The sequence below is a fragment of the Cyanistes caeruleus genome, chromosome 2 (assembly GCF_971803275.1).
Source record: "Cyanistes caeruleus chromosome 2, bCyaCae1.hap1.1, whole genome shotgun sequence".
Classification (NCBI taxonomy): Eukaryota; Metazoa; Chordata; class Aves; order Passeriformes; family Paridae; genus Cyanistes; species Cyanistes caeruleus.
Genome location: NC_141702.1, coordinates 94,773,868 through 94,786,812, shown reverse-complemented (window position 1 = coordinate 94,786,812; position 12,945 = coordinate 94,773,868). Strand labels below are relative to the sequence as shown.

The window sequence follows — 12,945 nt, the reverse complement described above, 5'->3', positions numbered from 1 at the left end:
CGCATACCAACTGATTGTTACTAATGACATATTTCTCCATTGCAATAGACATCATAGCAATTTGCCAAGTCTCCTAATTTGTCAAGCTCCCTAAGGTTCTCAGGTAGAAAACACCAACCTGCCCCTGAGCAATTAAAAATCTAACGATGTAACCTATTAATGCTTGTCACAGTGCACCTAGTTATGCTCAGAAAATGAGTACCAGTAAATAAATGGCCATAATTCACAGAGTCATGGTGAGTGCATGTGCAAATTAGGTGTACAGTTGCTGTGAGTGTTTTGCAAGATCAGCTTGCTTGCTTTTAAACGTCTAGATATTCTTACATACAGAAACCCAAAGCAGATCGTCTACTTGACTTCCATTTGCATGTTGTACACAATTGAAAACTCCTACTGTAATAGCTGTAATGTCCCAGATAGTGTTATGTAAATTGTGAGGTTTGACTGGTTTTGGTTGTTTTATTTTGTTAAGAAATAGGAATGAAAGAACAACTATGTTTTACTATTCTATTTGGCAATTAGGACTGCCACATTACTTTCCACCAGCTAATAAATTCCCAATAGGACCCTGGTCTACAGATGTTAAACAGGTCTGATAAAATAAGATCTTCAGCCCCAGGCAGCAGTAGGAATCCAAAACACCACAAGGTTCTTCTAAGGTGAATTCTACCATTTCTTTCTCATTCTGCTGCATTTGATTTCAAAAAACCCACTTGATTTGATCTTAGTGCCATTTTGAAATTATCAGATTTTCACTGCCTTTTAGTGGCAAAGCCATTCCTTTCAGTCCAATTCAGCATCATTAAATTGTCAGAATAGCAGCTTCCTGTTTGATTCTTAATTATTCCTTTTTATTATATTTAAGACACTTAATTTTTTTTAAAGTGGTTTACTCTTCTTTGTAATGATCTGTTGTGATTAGAATCTCTTTTATATTACACTGAAGTTTTAAGGGTATATATTGGTACTTCTAGTCTAAACCTCTATTTTCAAGGTATTTAGAGGATTAAATTCTAGGCTGACTCTCTGTTGTGAATTCACTTTGATGTTTAATAAAAAAAAGGAGCGACACAATGGGAGAAATTAAAGACATAAGGGACAGCTCTGAATTTTAGGGGCATATTGTCATGCACAGAAATCTTCAGGCGTCTAGATAAGAATATACCATAGCCTTAACTTTGAATTTCCTTCCTTTTGTGAAATTAGTCAGGCTGCTGACACTACTTAAACAGCCTTTTTCCATTTAATATTCCACCCTCTTACCATTATGCAGCAGGACCAAACGGTGTGAGTGTTTCAGAGGTGGTGTTATGACAAGGGTGGATGTATCCATAATGGGGACTTGAGCGGTGAGCCGAGGAACAGCCCGCGTGCGGAGTGCGGGAAGAGCTATCATAGGATGTGGCCAGGCCTCTGTTTACATAGAAAAAGCTCATATTCTATATACTACAATTACATTAGCACACTGCCTATGATCATATCTTGTTTCCTTGATGCCGAGAGATGGGGAATATAGGCTGTGATTATTGTTACAGGCTTTAGCAATAAGAAGGTAGGAGCCTTGAAATACCAGCAATTAGCGTTCATGCCTAACAATAGCATCCGTGGGGCTGTGTACTGAGAAGAGCTCAGGGAAGAGTGGGTGGATGACACACAACCTGCCCCACTCGCACTGCTGGCACTTGCAAATAATGCAAGTTGGGGGAATGATGCCTCTCTCAGCCAGTGAAGGTCAAGCCGTATGCCTTGGCCTCTGCGTATGCTTCCACAGCAGAGCCGATGCTGCAAAAGCACACGGTGGGTGAGGCAATAGAAGTCTTCCCATGAGCTCAAACCAAGGCTAGAAGTCATAACTGAATTTCAGCACAGCTTTGCTTTCCAAGTTTGAGAGTAGCAGTTCCTTTTCCTTAGACTGTATCCCTGCATCAGCAGCAGCAGCTCACTGTGCCCTCCTGCCTGCACTTCCTGTATCAGTATAACCAGAGCTGCTGCAGTCCACAACAGTCTCAACACTGAGACTAAACAACACAAGGAAAACACTGCCCAAAACTCACTGTACTGCCCACTCCACAGGGTCAGTACAATGTTAGGGACTTTAGCAATGTGGTAATGCAGGTGTGTCACTCAGCAAAGCACTGCCCACCAGTCCAACAGTGCCCCCATCCCAAAGATTCACCAGCGGCTGTCTTTGCTGTCCCTATATTCTCCCTGGCCAGCTTTCCCTTTTAGAAGGGATCTCCTCAGCTGTAAGTCCCAGTCCCTGCTCCTGCAGGCAACCAAGTCAGTGCAAAACTGGTTTTGAACTGGCACCACATTTAACTGGTCACAGGGTTTCCGGATTGTTTTGTCCAACTACTGTTTGAACTGTGCACAATCCAACTGCATCAGTTGCTGCAGTGTGCAGATTGGGCTGCAGTGCAGTTTGGGAATGGGATTATCAAACACAAGCAACAATGACATTTGTAAGGAAAATTCAACAAATTTAGAACCACAAGACTCATTGTTGGTTACATGGATACTGATCTGTTAAGAAACAGGTTTAAAAATTCCCTTTATTAGTTTAATAATTAATACAGTAAGAGGTGGGAAGTTCTTCCCCAATTTCCACTCCAAATTTATTGAGTCTTTCCACTACGGCAAAAGGACAAAGTCTTTTAGCACTGGGAAATGGATTATAGAAACACTGCCCTGCATACTGGCTCACAGGTAGTGTTAGGTCTCCAAAATATTTTTAACTTCTCCTTGGGGAAGAACTAGCTTTCACTATGGCTAGCCTAAATTAATAAGTAGTTGCCAAAAGTTTCATTTCATATTTGTTCCAAAAATCTCTTCAGAAATGCTGAATAACAAGTATCAATAGCCATTCCTTTTAGTAAAAAAACCCCATTGAATTCCTTTAAAAAAAAATCACAGACAATGCATTATGCGTGGAGATTCTTTGTGTAAGAAATTGCAGGTGTTGGTGTGTCCACTTTTACCAGAAATAACAAACCTTTCAGGTTATAGCCACAGTGATTAATTTTAATGGCAGTAGACAAGAAACAGTGTACACAGAGCTCTGTGACATGCTGCTTTTTTTTTTTATATACTCTGAGAGCCAAGACAAGCCCTTCATGTGTTAGCAGCTATTAATTAAGGCAACAATGTTTAAGCAGTGGGTTGAGGTAATTTTAAAACTGCTTAACCCTTTTCAGAACTGCTGAGCTTTAGAAAGCACATACATATGTGTACTGATATTAATATGTAGAAGTATCTGAATGGATGGATTACATACATATGTATATACACACATAACTAATGCCTATGACTGCTTTTTTTTTGTAGAGAGTATTTAAAAAGCAGTTCAAATCCATAATTTATAGAAGTGCTGTTGCCAATTTATATAATTAATTATAAGACTGTTTGTTGACATTTATTTTGTCATTAAATCAAACTTAAAGGTTATTTTGAATTGCAAATTTTGTGGGCATTATTTTGATTTCATGGTCACAATTAGATACCTACAATGCTTCCAATGCTAAAAACCCTATAACTTCAAACCCTCTATATTCACACCATGGCTTCAGAACCAGCATCTCCCATCAATGACACATTTGTATGAGCTGGTGCTCTTTAAACATCTGTTCAGATTTTGCTACGTTTCCTACTGCATCTCATCACTGTTTCTGCCCCACAGTAGTTTTTCATGTTGAACAAGTGGGTTTAGAGGCGTAAGTGTTGAAGTGCTGGCCAGAACTACATGGTGAGTAGACAAACAATGCCACTTGCCTCAAAAATAATTAATATTTTTTACACAAGAAAATTAGCCTGAATTTCCAAGCAAATGCAGAGGAATTGGAAATCCATGAACATTCACAAGTAATCAACACCAAAACACACACCACATGTAATTTTCAATGAACTCCCAGTGCCTTGCAGTAACATACAACTATATCACAGGTCACAGGTAACATGATCAGTCTTCAAGACAGTACCTTTGCTCATTTTCACTTACTGGGGGATGGGGGAAGTGTTTAGAAAACAACAGAAACTTTCTTAAAATAGAAAACCTTCACATTTCACTCCCTGAGAAAATCAGGAGGAAGAAAACCAAAAAATGTAGCAGCACTGCTATGACTGTCTGGCCTCCAGCAGCTCCTCCCTGACACAAGTAAACATCATCCTTGTCACAGTTCAATGCTGTGAAGATTGCCCTAAAAAAAATGAGTATTACCTTAATAATTGCTTTTCAACAAATACCTGAACCTTCTGTGACTCAGTAAAAAACAGCCAATTGCCTTGTGGCAGTGCTTCATCTGACTGTGGAAAGGCATAAAGCCAAAAAATGGGAGCTCTGAACAAGGCAGCAGAAAAATGTGCTACACAAAATGAAAACCTTGAAGAACAAGATGTGTAGTGCCCTTACTAGCTGCCACCAGGTACCTTACCTTACACAAGGCAGTTGCTGGATTTCCAGGTGGGAAGTTTGGAGGACAAACCTGTGCTGGCCATCAGCCCAAGAGACTCTGATCTCAGCTGAGCAAGGCAGAACATCACCACCAACTTCGCTCTTTTAGCATCCCCTTGATAGAATTATTTAATCAATCATTTTGGCTTGCAGTTCTTAGCAACAGGAGCACGGGCGCGGTCCAAAAGCCAGCATGGTCCCACCAGCCATGTGTGATTCTGCACACAGCACTTCTGACCACTCACACCACAAACTGTACCTGCTTCCCCAATTCCCCTCACAACTCCTACAAATAATCCTGTAAAAAAGCGTTTTGGCCAAGCATTATTATTACCAAGAAAGGCATGCTTGTCTGGTTATAGCAGAGCTCAGCACTGCCAAACATTTTCAACACACTTGCTCCAGGTTTGTTCCTTCTAAAAGCAAGACAAAAGAGGTGAATGAGTATTTTTAGCTTTATGTACTTCACAGGGAATTGCTCAGTGCCTCTGTATTAGAAAAATGCCTTGCAGCTCCATAGTATGTTCAGTGACAGGCGCGTGACAAATTTCCACTGGAAAAAAAACTCTTGAACATGACTGACAATAGTAAAGCCACAAATTACCGTAATTTTATGCCCCCTGCAGCTAGTGGTGTAAAACATAGTTTTCAACCTTGTTTTTACTTGCTGAATTTAGACAAATTTGTAATGTTATTGATGACAGTGAGAAAGACACTCAAAAGCAGAAATTGTATTCCTTGGCACAAACACAACTGGAGCACAATATTTTATCTGTACTATAGGGGATGAAAATACGGTTGTCATTAAATACATATATATATAGAGAGAGAGACAGAAGACTAGAGGATTCAAAATAACTAATTTCACATTATATACATATTTATTTTTAGCTATCACACAGTTGATCAGAATTTCTTTTTCATTCTTCCTGGAATGCTGAACTGTTGACCAGGTGCAGCACATTACCAGTGCTCTCTCTTGCTGTACATTAATGTTTGAAATGCAGGCTGTGTCAATATCATGAAGAAATGCAAAAGCCTTGTTTAAACAAAGTCTACAGATATATTGCTCCTAATGGATTTTCCAGTGAGCATACACTATTATATTTCTAATTTTTACAGTGTAATTTTACTTAAAAAGGGTTCTGAGGCCCATAGAACTGGACAATTGCTAGAAATTATCAAGCATTACAGTTGACTAACGCCACACAGACCATTCTAGCTACTAACTAAACTGATGGGAAGGAAATCCCAGGGAACTCCGCAAGGAACAAGGGCAATTGCATGACTTATTTTTGTTGTAGGCAGAAAGTTTTTCAGATTATTTCAGGCACAGTGGCTTCAGTTACAGCCTCACCTGAGGCTGCAATTTCAGTATCAGAAAACGCAAAGAAATGGTGATGGACTCAATGCTACACACGATGCTGTATCCAGACTCCTGTACAGCACCACCCTGAATTACACTAACACCACACTTACTCTTCCATCTGCTTTTGAATTTGAGAAGTGAGAGATTGAAGAGGCTGCTGCTGGAACAAACTTCCTTTGGTATTTCTGGCTTGTGATGATGGCTCCTCTCCCTTCAGGCTCTCAGCTGTGATTACGGGGCCAGTGCCATCCCAGCTCCCTGCGGGGGAAAGACATGAGGGCCAGCTTGGCACAGCAGCTCTGATCAGTCTTTCATGGCCTCTTCCTTCACTGAGCTAGGCTCAGCAGCTAACACACCCCTAGCAGTCCTTGCTGCTGCCACAGCTGCCTTCTCCAGCATACCTCAAGGAGAAGCAGTTGAAGAGGAATCAGTGGGAACCATGCAAAAGGCAAAGGTCTGTGGTGGTGTGTCATCACCCACAGCAGCCAAGCTGCAGGCTGCTCCTTTTCCGCATGGTCATTCACTCCCAATCCCAATCACTCCCAAATCCCAGGCTAAGACACCATGTTGAAGCTGCTGGTTTTGCCTACTGAGACCTACAACAGCCATCCTTCCCACTTTCCGTCCCTTCAACGTTCCTCTGCACTGATCCTGTATCTTGACAATCACCCCTCCCAGCCCATCTCCCATAAATGAAAGTCCAGCACCAAACAAAACAGCCTTTCAGAGCCTTCTTTGCCAGCCTTGAAGGAAGTTGGCCAGAACAACCCTGTCCCGTCCACACTCCCCTGCTTTCCCTCCAACCCAAACTGCTTTCCACCCGGAAAGTTTGCCCTCCACTCCTTCCCTCAAGACTCATCTCAGCTATCTACAATTCTTCCTGAAACTCACTTTCCAGATCTGCCCTGGTCCCATGGGCTAAGCGAAGAACAGCAGATGCCAACTATTTGCCAAGCCAAGAATTAAATTTGCTGCTGACGGTCAAGGCTCATCACTGCCAGACACTGAGGTCTGCTGCTTTCTAAGCCCTGGGTTTCATTGGCACTTAGAGCTGAGAGAAGTAACTGTGAGAAACAGAGCTACAAAGTGGTTTGTAGCAATCACTGCAGACAATAGCAATTCCACAGATACCAGTGCTTTATCAGTGTTCAAGAGTAATCACATGAGAAATTGTGAAGCATTAGCCAATTGCAGTGTAAAGGTTTAAGAGTACCAGAGAGAAACCTTGCATTAATAGTTTTATTTAAAAGTAGATCAATGTGGAACCCCCATCTATAGCAGGCACTGCCTAAGACAGTTTCTATTATATCATTTTCTTAATTACAGGAAACAGTAGAGAAAACTTAAACCTTAAACTTCCATATCTACTCTTATTTCCATATCTAATGGCAAACCCAGCACTTTGCTCTTGTAGCTGAGGATTTGCACACTTAGAAAGATGCCCTCAGATTGAATTACAATCTCAGTTGAAGCCACTAACTTAGAAGGATATTGGGTTTCCTCTGATTATTGATTCACAGAAGCACTGGCAAACCACCAGAGGCTGCAGCCATTCTGGAAAGGAAACACTTTTTGGCGGTTACTTTACACAGAAATGATGATAATCATTTTAAGAAATGCAGAGAAATATTTGCTAAAAAAAGAGGGCTAAATTCAATGACAGTCTAAGCTTTTTCTTACATGCTTACTTTTTTTACCTTTACAGTAAAAATAAACTAGTGCAGGAATCTGGACACCCCTTCTAGATACTGACAGATTTCTCACACTGAACAGCAAAACCTCCTGGTCACATCCATCAATTCTGTCACTTTCTCCTCTGCTGTGTTCCTGGGGAGTCCAGAAGCATCACATATTCAAGAAAAGCACTAAATACAGTAGTACTCTGGTGAACACACACTACCAGTCTATTCCTCTGTCAATATGTGCACTTGTGATACTCCCTTCACAATTATGATCTTCCCTTGTCATGTAAACTGCAGCTGAAATCCTGCTGACTCAGGCATTCCATCTGTAAAATCTCTCTGACTCTCAATGCCAGTGCCACAATTCCTTCAGCTACTCCATTTTCAACAGTGGGTACATATTAAAAAAGTGTGAAGACAGCTACTAACCTACCAAGCTGCAATTCTTGACGTAAGAAAGGGTCTCAGGAGACAATAAGTTGAACAAACTGTTTTAGTAGATAAGGATAAAACCATAGCATGTAAATAGCATGTTGCAAAATGACTGCATTGGTAGTTAACGAGGAAACTTTTCCCATGTTGATCTCAAAAGCCTCCTCCTCCTGCCCCTTCCCCAAGGGGAGTGGGGGAAGAGGCAAGCCCGTAACGTGATGCAGGGCACAGAGTGAGATTAAGTCATCTCAATTCAGGCAGCAAGCTTTTCCCAGTCCTCTCAACCCCAGTCAAGACACATGATTATGCAAACACATACACACTCCCACAATTTGCTTTCTACAGTAACATGTCAGGTCACGGCATGTCAGCAGGCTCTCTGCTTCCCACGGAGGCCTCTGGAAAGGCGTGCTTCCATCTCACAGACACTGCACCTGGTCTGGATCTTGCACAATCCCAGTTATCCACTAGCCGGTGGCAAAAAATTCTATCCTGCTTTAAAGGGGTGCATGCTGTGGTCAGTGTGCCAGAGTGCGTTTGCTCTCAGGACCAGTAAATCACCGTGACAAGTTTGCAAGGCTGCCATTCTGCATTTTGTCATCTTACAGGTTTCTCTCTTTGAAGATGAAAGAATAATGAAAACGCCTACTTATTTGGTGAAGAAATGCCAACCTTCCAAACTGCACTTTTCTTCATGCTTGAAATGGCTGAGTCTCAGCACAACAATGCACAAGAAATATCATTTCAAGCGTGTTCTTGAAGAGTCGGCACAAATGCCGATTCTGCAAAACCTTCCCAGTATAACCTTGTTTCAGACTGAGATGATTGTGTCCCAGCGTGGCACAAATCCCTCATCGGCCCACATTTTAAAGACAGGAGAGACTGCACTTCTCTGTGTAATCATCCCTTAACTGCACATGAAACATTTACTGGGACAGGAAATCCAAAGTATTATCACACAACAGCAGCCCATCCATGGAATAATCTCCTTCTTCCTAACGCTGCCACAGAGATGGGCTGGGCTCCATTGAGTCCAGGCTATTCCAGTGGGATCCCAAATGGTCAGCATGTCCTTTTGCTCATTTCCCTGTCACTGCCGCCATGAAACCCTGTTTGTGATCGGTCTCATGTTCCTGCAGAACGTCACTGATGTTTAATCTGCTCCGCAGCTGGCTCGCTCAGCCCACAACTTCCCATGAAGTCACTCAAAGGGCAATTTTGGAGATGAAAACAATTTCACTTACACTCTTCAGTTACAGGCTATCAAATGTACTTATTATCTCTGTAACTGCAACAATTACAGGGCATGGTTCTGGCAGAGGCAAACCAGCGAGAAGAAAAATGAACAAATGTTAACTAGCACCAGTCCTGCATGGTCAGACCCCACTGTGGACACCAGCAACAGAGCCCTGCATCTGGCTGTGGCCTTGTGTGCTGCTCTCCTGCCTCAGAGGGCAGCAGCCAGCAAACATGACCCCTTGGTATCACAACACAGACTACTGATATGTGCAGTACCTGAACGACAGCCTCCTAAGACTTCACCTCCTTGTCAAAAAGGGAGTCAATGTCCACAGATCTGCTGTTAACTTCCTCTGTAATGACCTGGTGTTTGCTTCAAGTAATATTCTCTTCCCTAATCCATGTGCCAGCTCAGCTCCAGCTGCATCTTTGCCCATTTCCTCGAGTTACGCTCAGCTGTGACACCACTTACAGGAACACGGCTACTGCTGTGAATTGGAGAGATTCACAAGATGACCTCTAAAAACAAGAGCTGTGGCACTAGAGAAAGGGTTGCCAACTAGTTGACACAGTCTTCAATTATGCTGCTATTACACTGAAACACGTGTAATGTAGCTGCAGCTTTAGAAAAAAGAACCATCTCCATTTGTGAAATGAAATAAACTGAGTCCTGCCTAGGCTTGCTTTCAGATAGGGCACAAAACCATTAGGCTATGAATGAAATTTCAAATGTTAATGCCTTATCTTGACAAGCCAGGAACAAAGGGTGCGAGACGGTTCGAGCCACGTAGCTGCCATATGTTGTCAAGTCTATGCTTGTGGAGTGATGAAGGTCACTGCAAAACCTTACCACTGAGGAAGCAGACACTGCTTGCATTCATCTAGCCTGCCTGGAAAACAAAACTTACCACTCCCCACTCCTGATCAGTGAAGCCTCATTTTTAAAGCATGGGATTTTTCTGTGAATTTGTTAATAAAATAATTAATTAAATTGGAAGTTTACCTTAAAAAAAAAATTAGGTCCCAATTTCTTTCTTTGACCATACAAGGCTTCTAAATTTCGCCAAAACCTTTAGTGTACACATGAATTTTTAATTAACACAATTTTGTCTATGTGGGAAAACCTAAGAAAGATAAAGTTCAGATATGGCTGCAAATGTCAAGACTAATAAACAAAGCTGAAATGCACAGAAACAATATTTCATTTTGTTAAAACTGGTTTGAAGTACTCAGCAGGCAACACGTTCCACTTACAATACCAATGTGCACATTTGTGAGTTTCCATCATTATGCACAGAGATAATGGATGCATTTTCTACCTAATATTTAATCTTTGTAACTTAGACATGTCTTATTTGCATGATCACACAACTCTGGACTCAAAAATATCGTCTCAGAGTAGCTGTACTCCCACAATCCTTCAAATAAAGCATGTCCACCGACTTTACTTTCCCAGCAAGTAAAAATTGCTACCCCTGCAAAGAACAGGCACTGCTTTGTTTAAAGGGCACGTTTTCCTGCATATGGAGTTCTTGCATCTGTAAAATTAACTGGATTAACACTTGTGAGAATGAAAATGCTGTACGACTACAACACACAAAGCTAGTGCAACAGGTAAAAGTATTTTGTCTTTACGTATAATATCCAACACCCTACCAAGATGCTTAATACAAGAAAGTACAATTCAGAGAAAACTTAAAAAATGTTTATTTTCTGTGTAGATACAGCTGAATCCTGAAGATGATCATCTTCACCCTTATATTTTCACCCCAAAACAGACTGATCAGGCAAAGAACAAGGGCAAGACAATCTCCTTCAGCTACAGTTCTGTACCCCTCTTGCAACTTTCTTGATATACATATATCAGGCAAATCAACAGGAGCAAAAAACTGAGTTGCGTTTATAGCAGATCATACATCAAAACGGAAATCTCTCAGAAGGCTGCACCTTGATATTTCATTAGCAATTTTAACAGCATTTCTATTAATACATGTTTCTATCAACTGCAGTTACAGCAAACGATGTTAATCACAGATTTAAATTAAAAATTACACATAATATGCTTTTTAAAGATTTTATTGAACATAGTATTTAAACAATTCCATAAACAACTGATTCATAAAATCGTCTGTTCATGATGCTTCCAATCTTCTATTCCTCCATTTTTCCACATAGAACTTGAATGTCTCCTATAAACAGAGTGGAATAAACAAGTTCAACCTTGTTTCAACTGAAAAGTTACCAATTCTGAACAAAGTCTTCCGTCCTGACAAAATCTATTATTCTCTGTCATGCAAAACTAGATCTGTATTGAAGTCTGTATAATTAGGAGAAATACCAGAGAGAGTGAATAAAAGGAAAAGGAAAACCTTGCCAAAAATGCATAATGAAGCTTCTATTACTAAATGCAATAATATAATCAATTTCATTTTTAAAATGAAAATACTTTTTAACTTCAATCTGCAATTGTGTCAAAAAAATTTGAAACGCTTCTAAAGACCAAGCTGCATTAGAGAAAAATTGAACAGGGAAATCAGAAAATGAATCATCGCAGTGACTTGGAAAAAACACTTATTTTTTTTCACTAGCTACATATAAAAAACATTCTAGGTTTTCAATTAACAGTTCAAATAAAAATTCAGGTTATAAACTACATAAAGCTGCAGAAAAAATCCATCATAGCCATTGAAAGGCTAAACCAAATATTTTGAGCCAAAATTTTCTCCAATGCTTTACAAATTAGAAAAGAAAATCACATTTATCATGAAACAATACAGAGAAACAGCATATAAGCAGTCTTCACAGAATTACAGAATATTTTTTTTTTAGAATATAAAAAGTGGTGAGAAAACAGCAATAAAAAGTTTTCTTAGAGAATGGAAAATCTAATGTCTTCAAAATATGCTTAGCAAAAATGGTACTAATAGACTATTAGTCAAGGGAATGATGCAAAACTATTTGCAGTCTTCACAAATTTAATATCATGCTGCTTGTCACCCTTAAGTAACATGTATTTGCTCAGCTGCATAGGTATCTTGGCAGGGCATCTAGAAGATAAGTTGCAATAGAAAAATAACTCCTACAGTTCTAAAATTCCATCCTACTAGTGCAGCAACTTATACTAGACACAAAACACTAATTAATGAAAACTAGAAGCCAGTAACTCTTACTGAAGCACACATTCTACAAGCCTTTTCAAGTCCAATTGCTTAGATAAATGCCCCAAGGAGATTTGATAAAGGTACTCCTGTAGATGAGTGCCTGATAGGACGGAGATAGTTTAAATATCGTAAACCCCAAGAGATTTTATTTCCTCAAGTCAAATCCAATGCAAGATTACCACAGCTCCCACAACACCCAGGACTTCATACATTACACATGTTTGTAATGTGTACATTTTCCTTTGAGAAGTCCTTTGAGGAGTCTCTGCAGAGATCCAGTCCCTATGTAATTATTCATGCAGTTTGTTTTATTAATACTGAACATACATAAATCTGCAGATCTGTTTCTTAATTAGGGAATACTCACAGGGGGTTCAGTGAAAGGGACAGGCTCTCCTACTTTCTTCAGAAAAGTTGCTAAAGATTTCAAAGAGATCTCGTGCAGCTCTATATTCTTCGCTTTAGTTTTCTCATACGTAGCCTTTACAGAAGCAACATCCCCATCCAATTCTGAGGAAAAAAATAGAACCCAAAAAATCTCAGTGGTTACTTGTTTCTCTTTCCACCTGTCTTCACTCATGCATAACCATCGACTGCTGCTCAAATGTTTGCTTG

At 40.2% G+C, this 12,945-nt stretch overlaps 1 protein-coding gene across 2 annotated transcripts in view; it reads right to left on the bottom strand.

Moving 5' to 3' along the window:
* Positions 1-10,852: 10,852 nt before the first annotated feature.
* Positions 10,853-12,945, bottom strand: part of LRPPRC (leucine rich pentatricopeptide repeat containing) — an 86,807-nt gene continuing 84,714 nt past the window's right edge. For both annotated transcript variants that reach the window (XM_023922757.2, XM_086878439.1), the window contains exons 37-38: positions 12,698-12,840; positions 10,853-11,358 (exon numbers count right to left, since the gene is read on the bottom strand). In XM_023922757.2, coding sequence (XP_023778525.2) covers positions 11,302-11,358; positions 12,698-12,840 — 200 coding nt within the window. In that variant the 3' untranslated portion in view covers positions 10,853-11,301. The remainder of the gene's footprint in view (positions 11,359-12,697; positions 12,841-12,945) is intronic.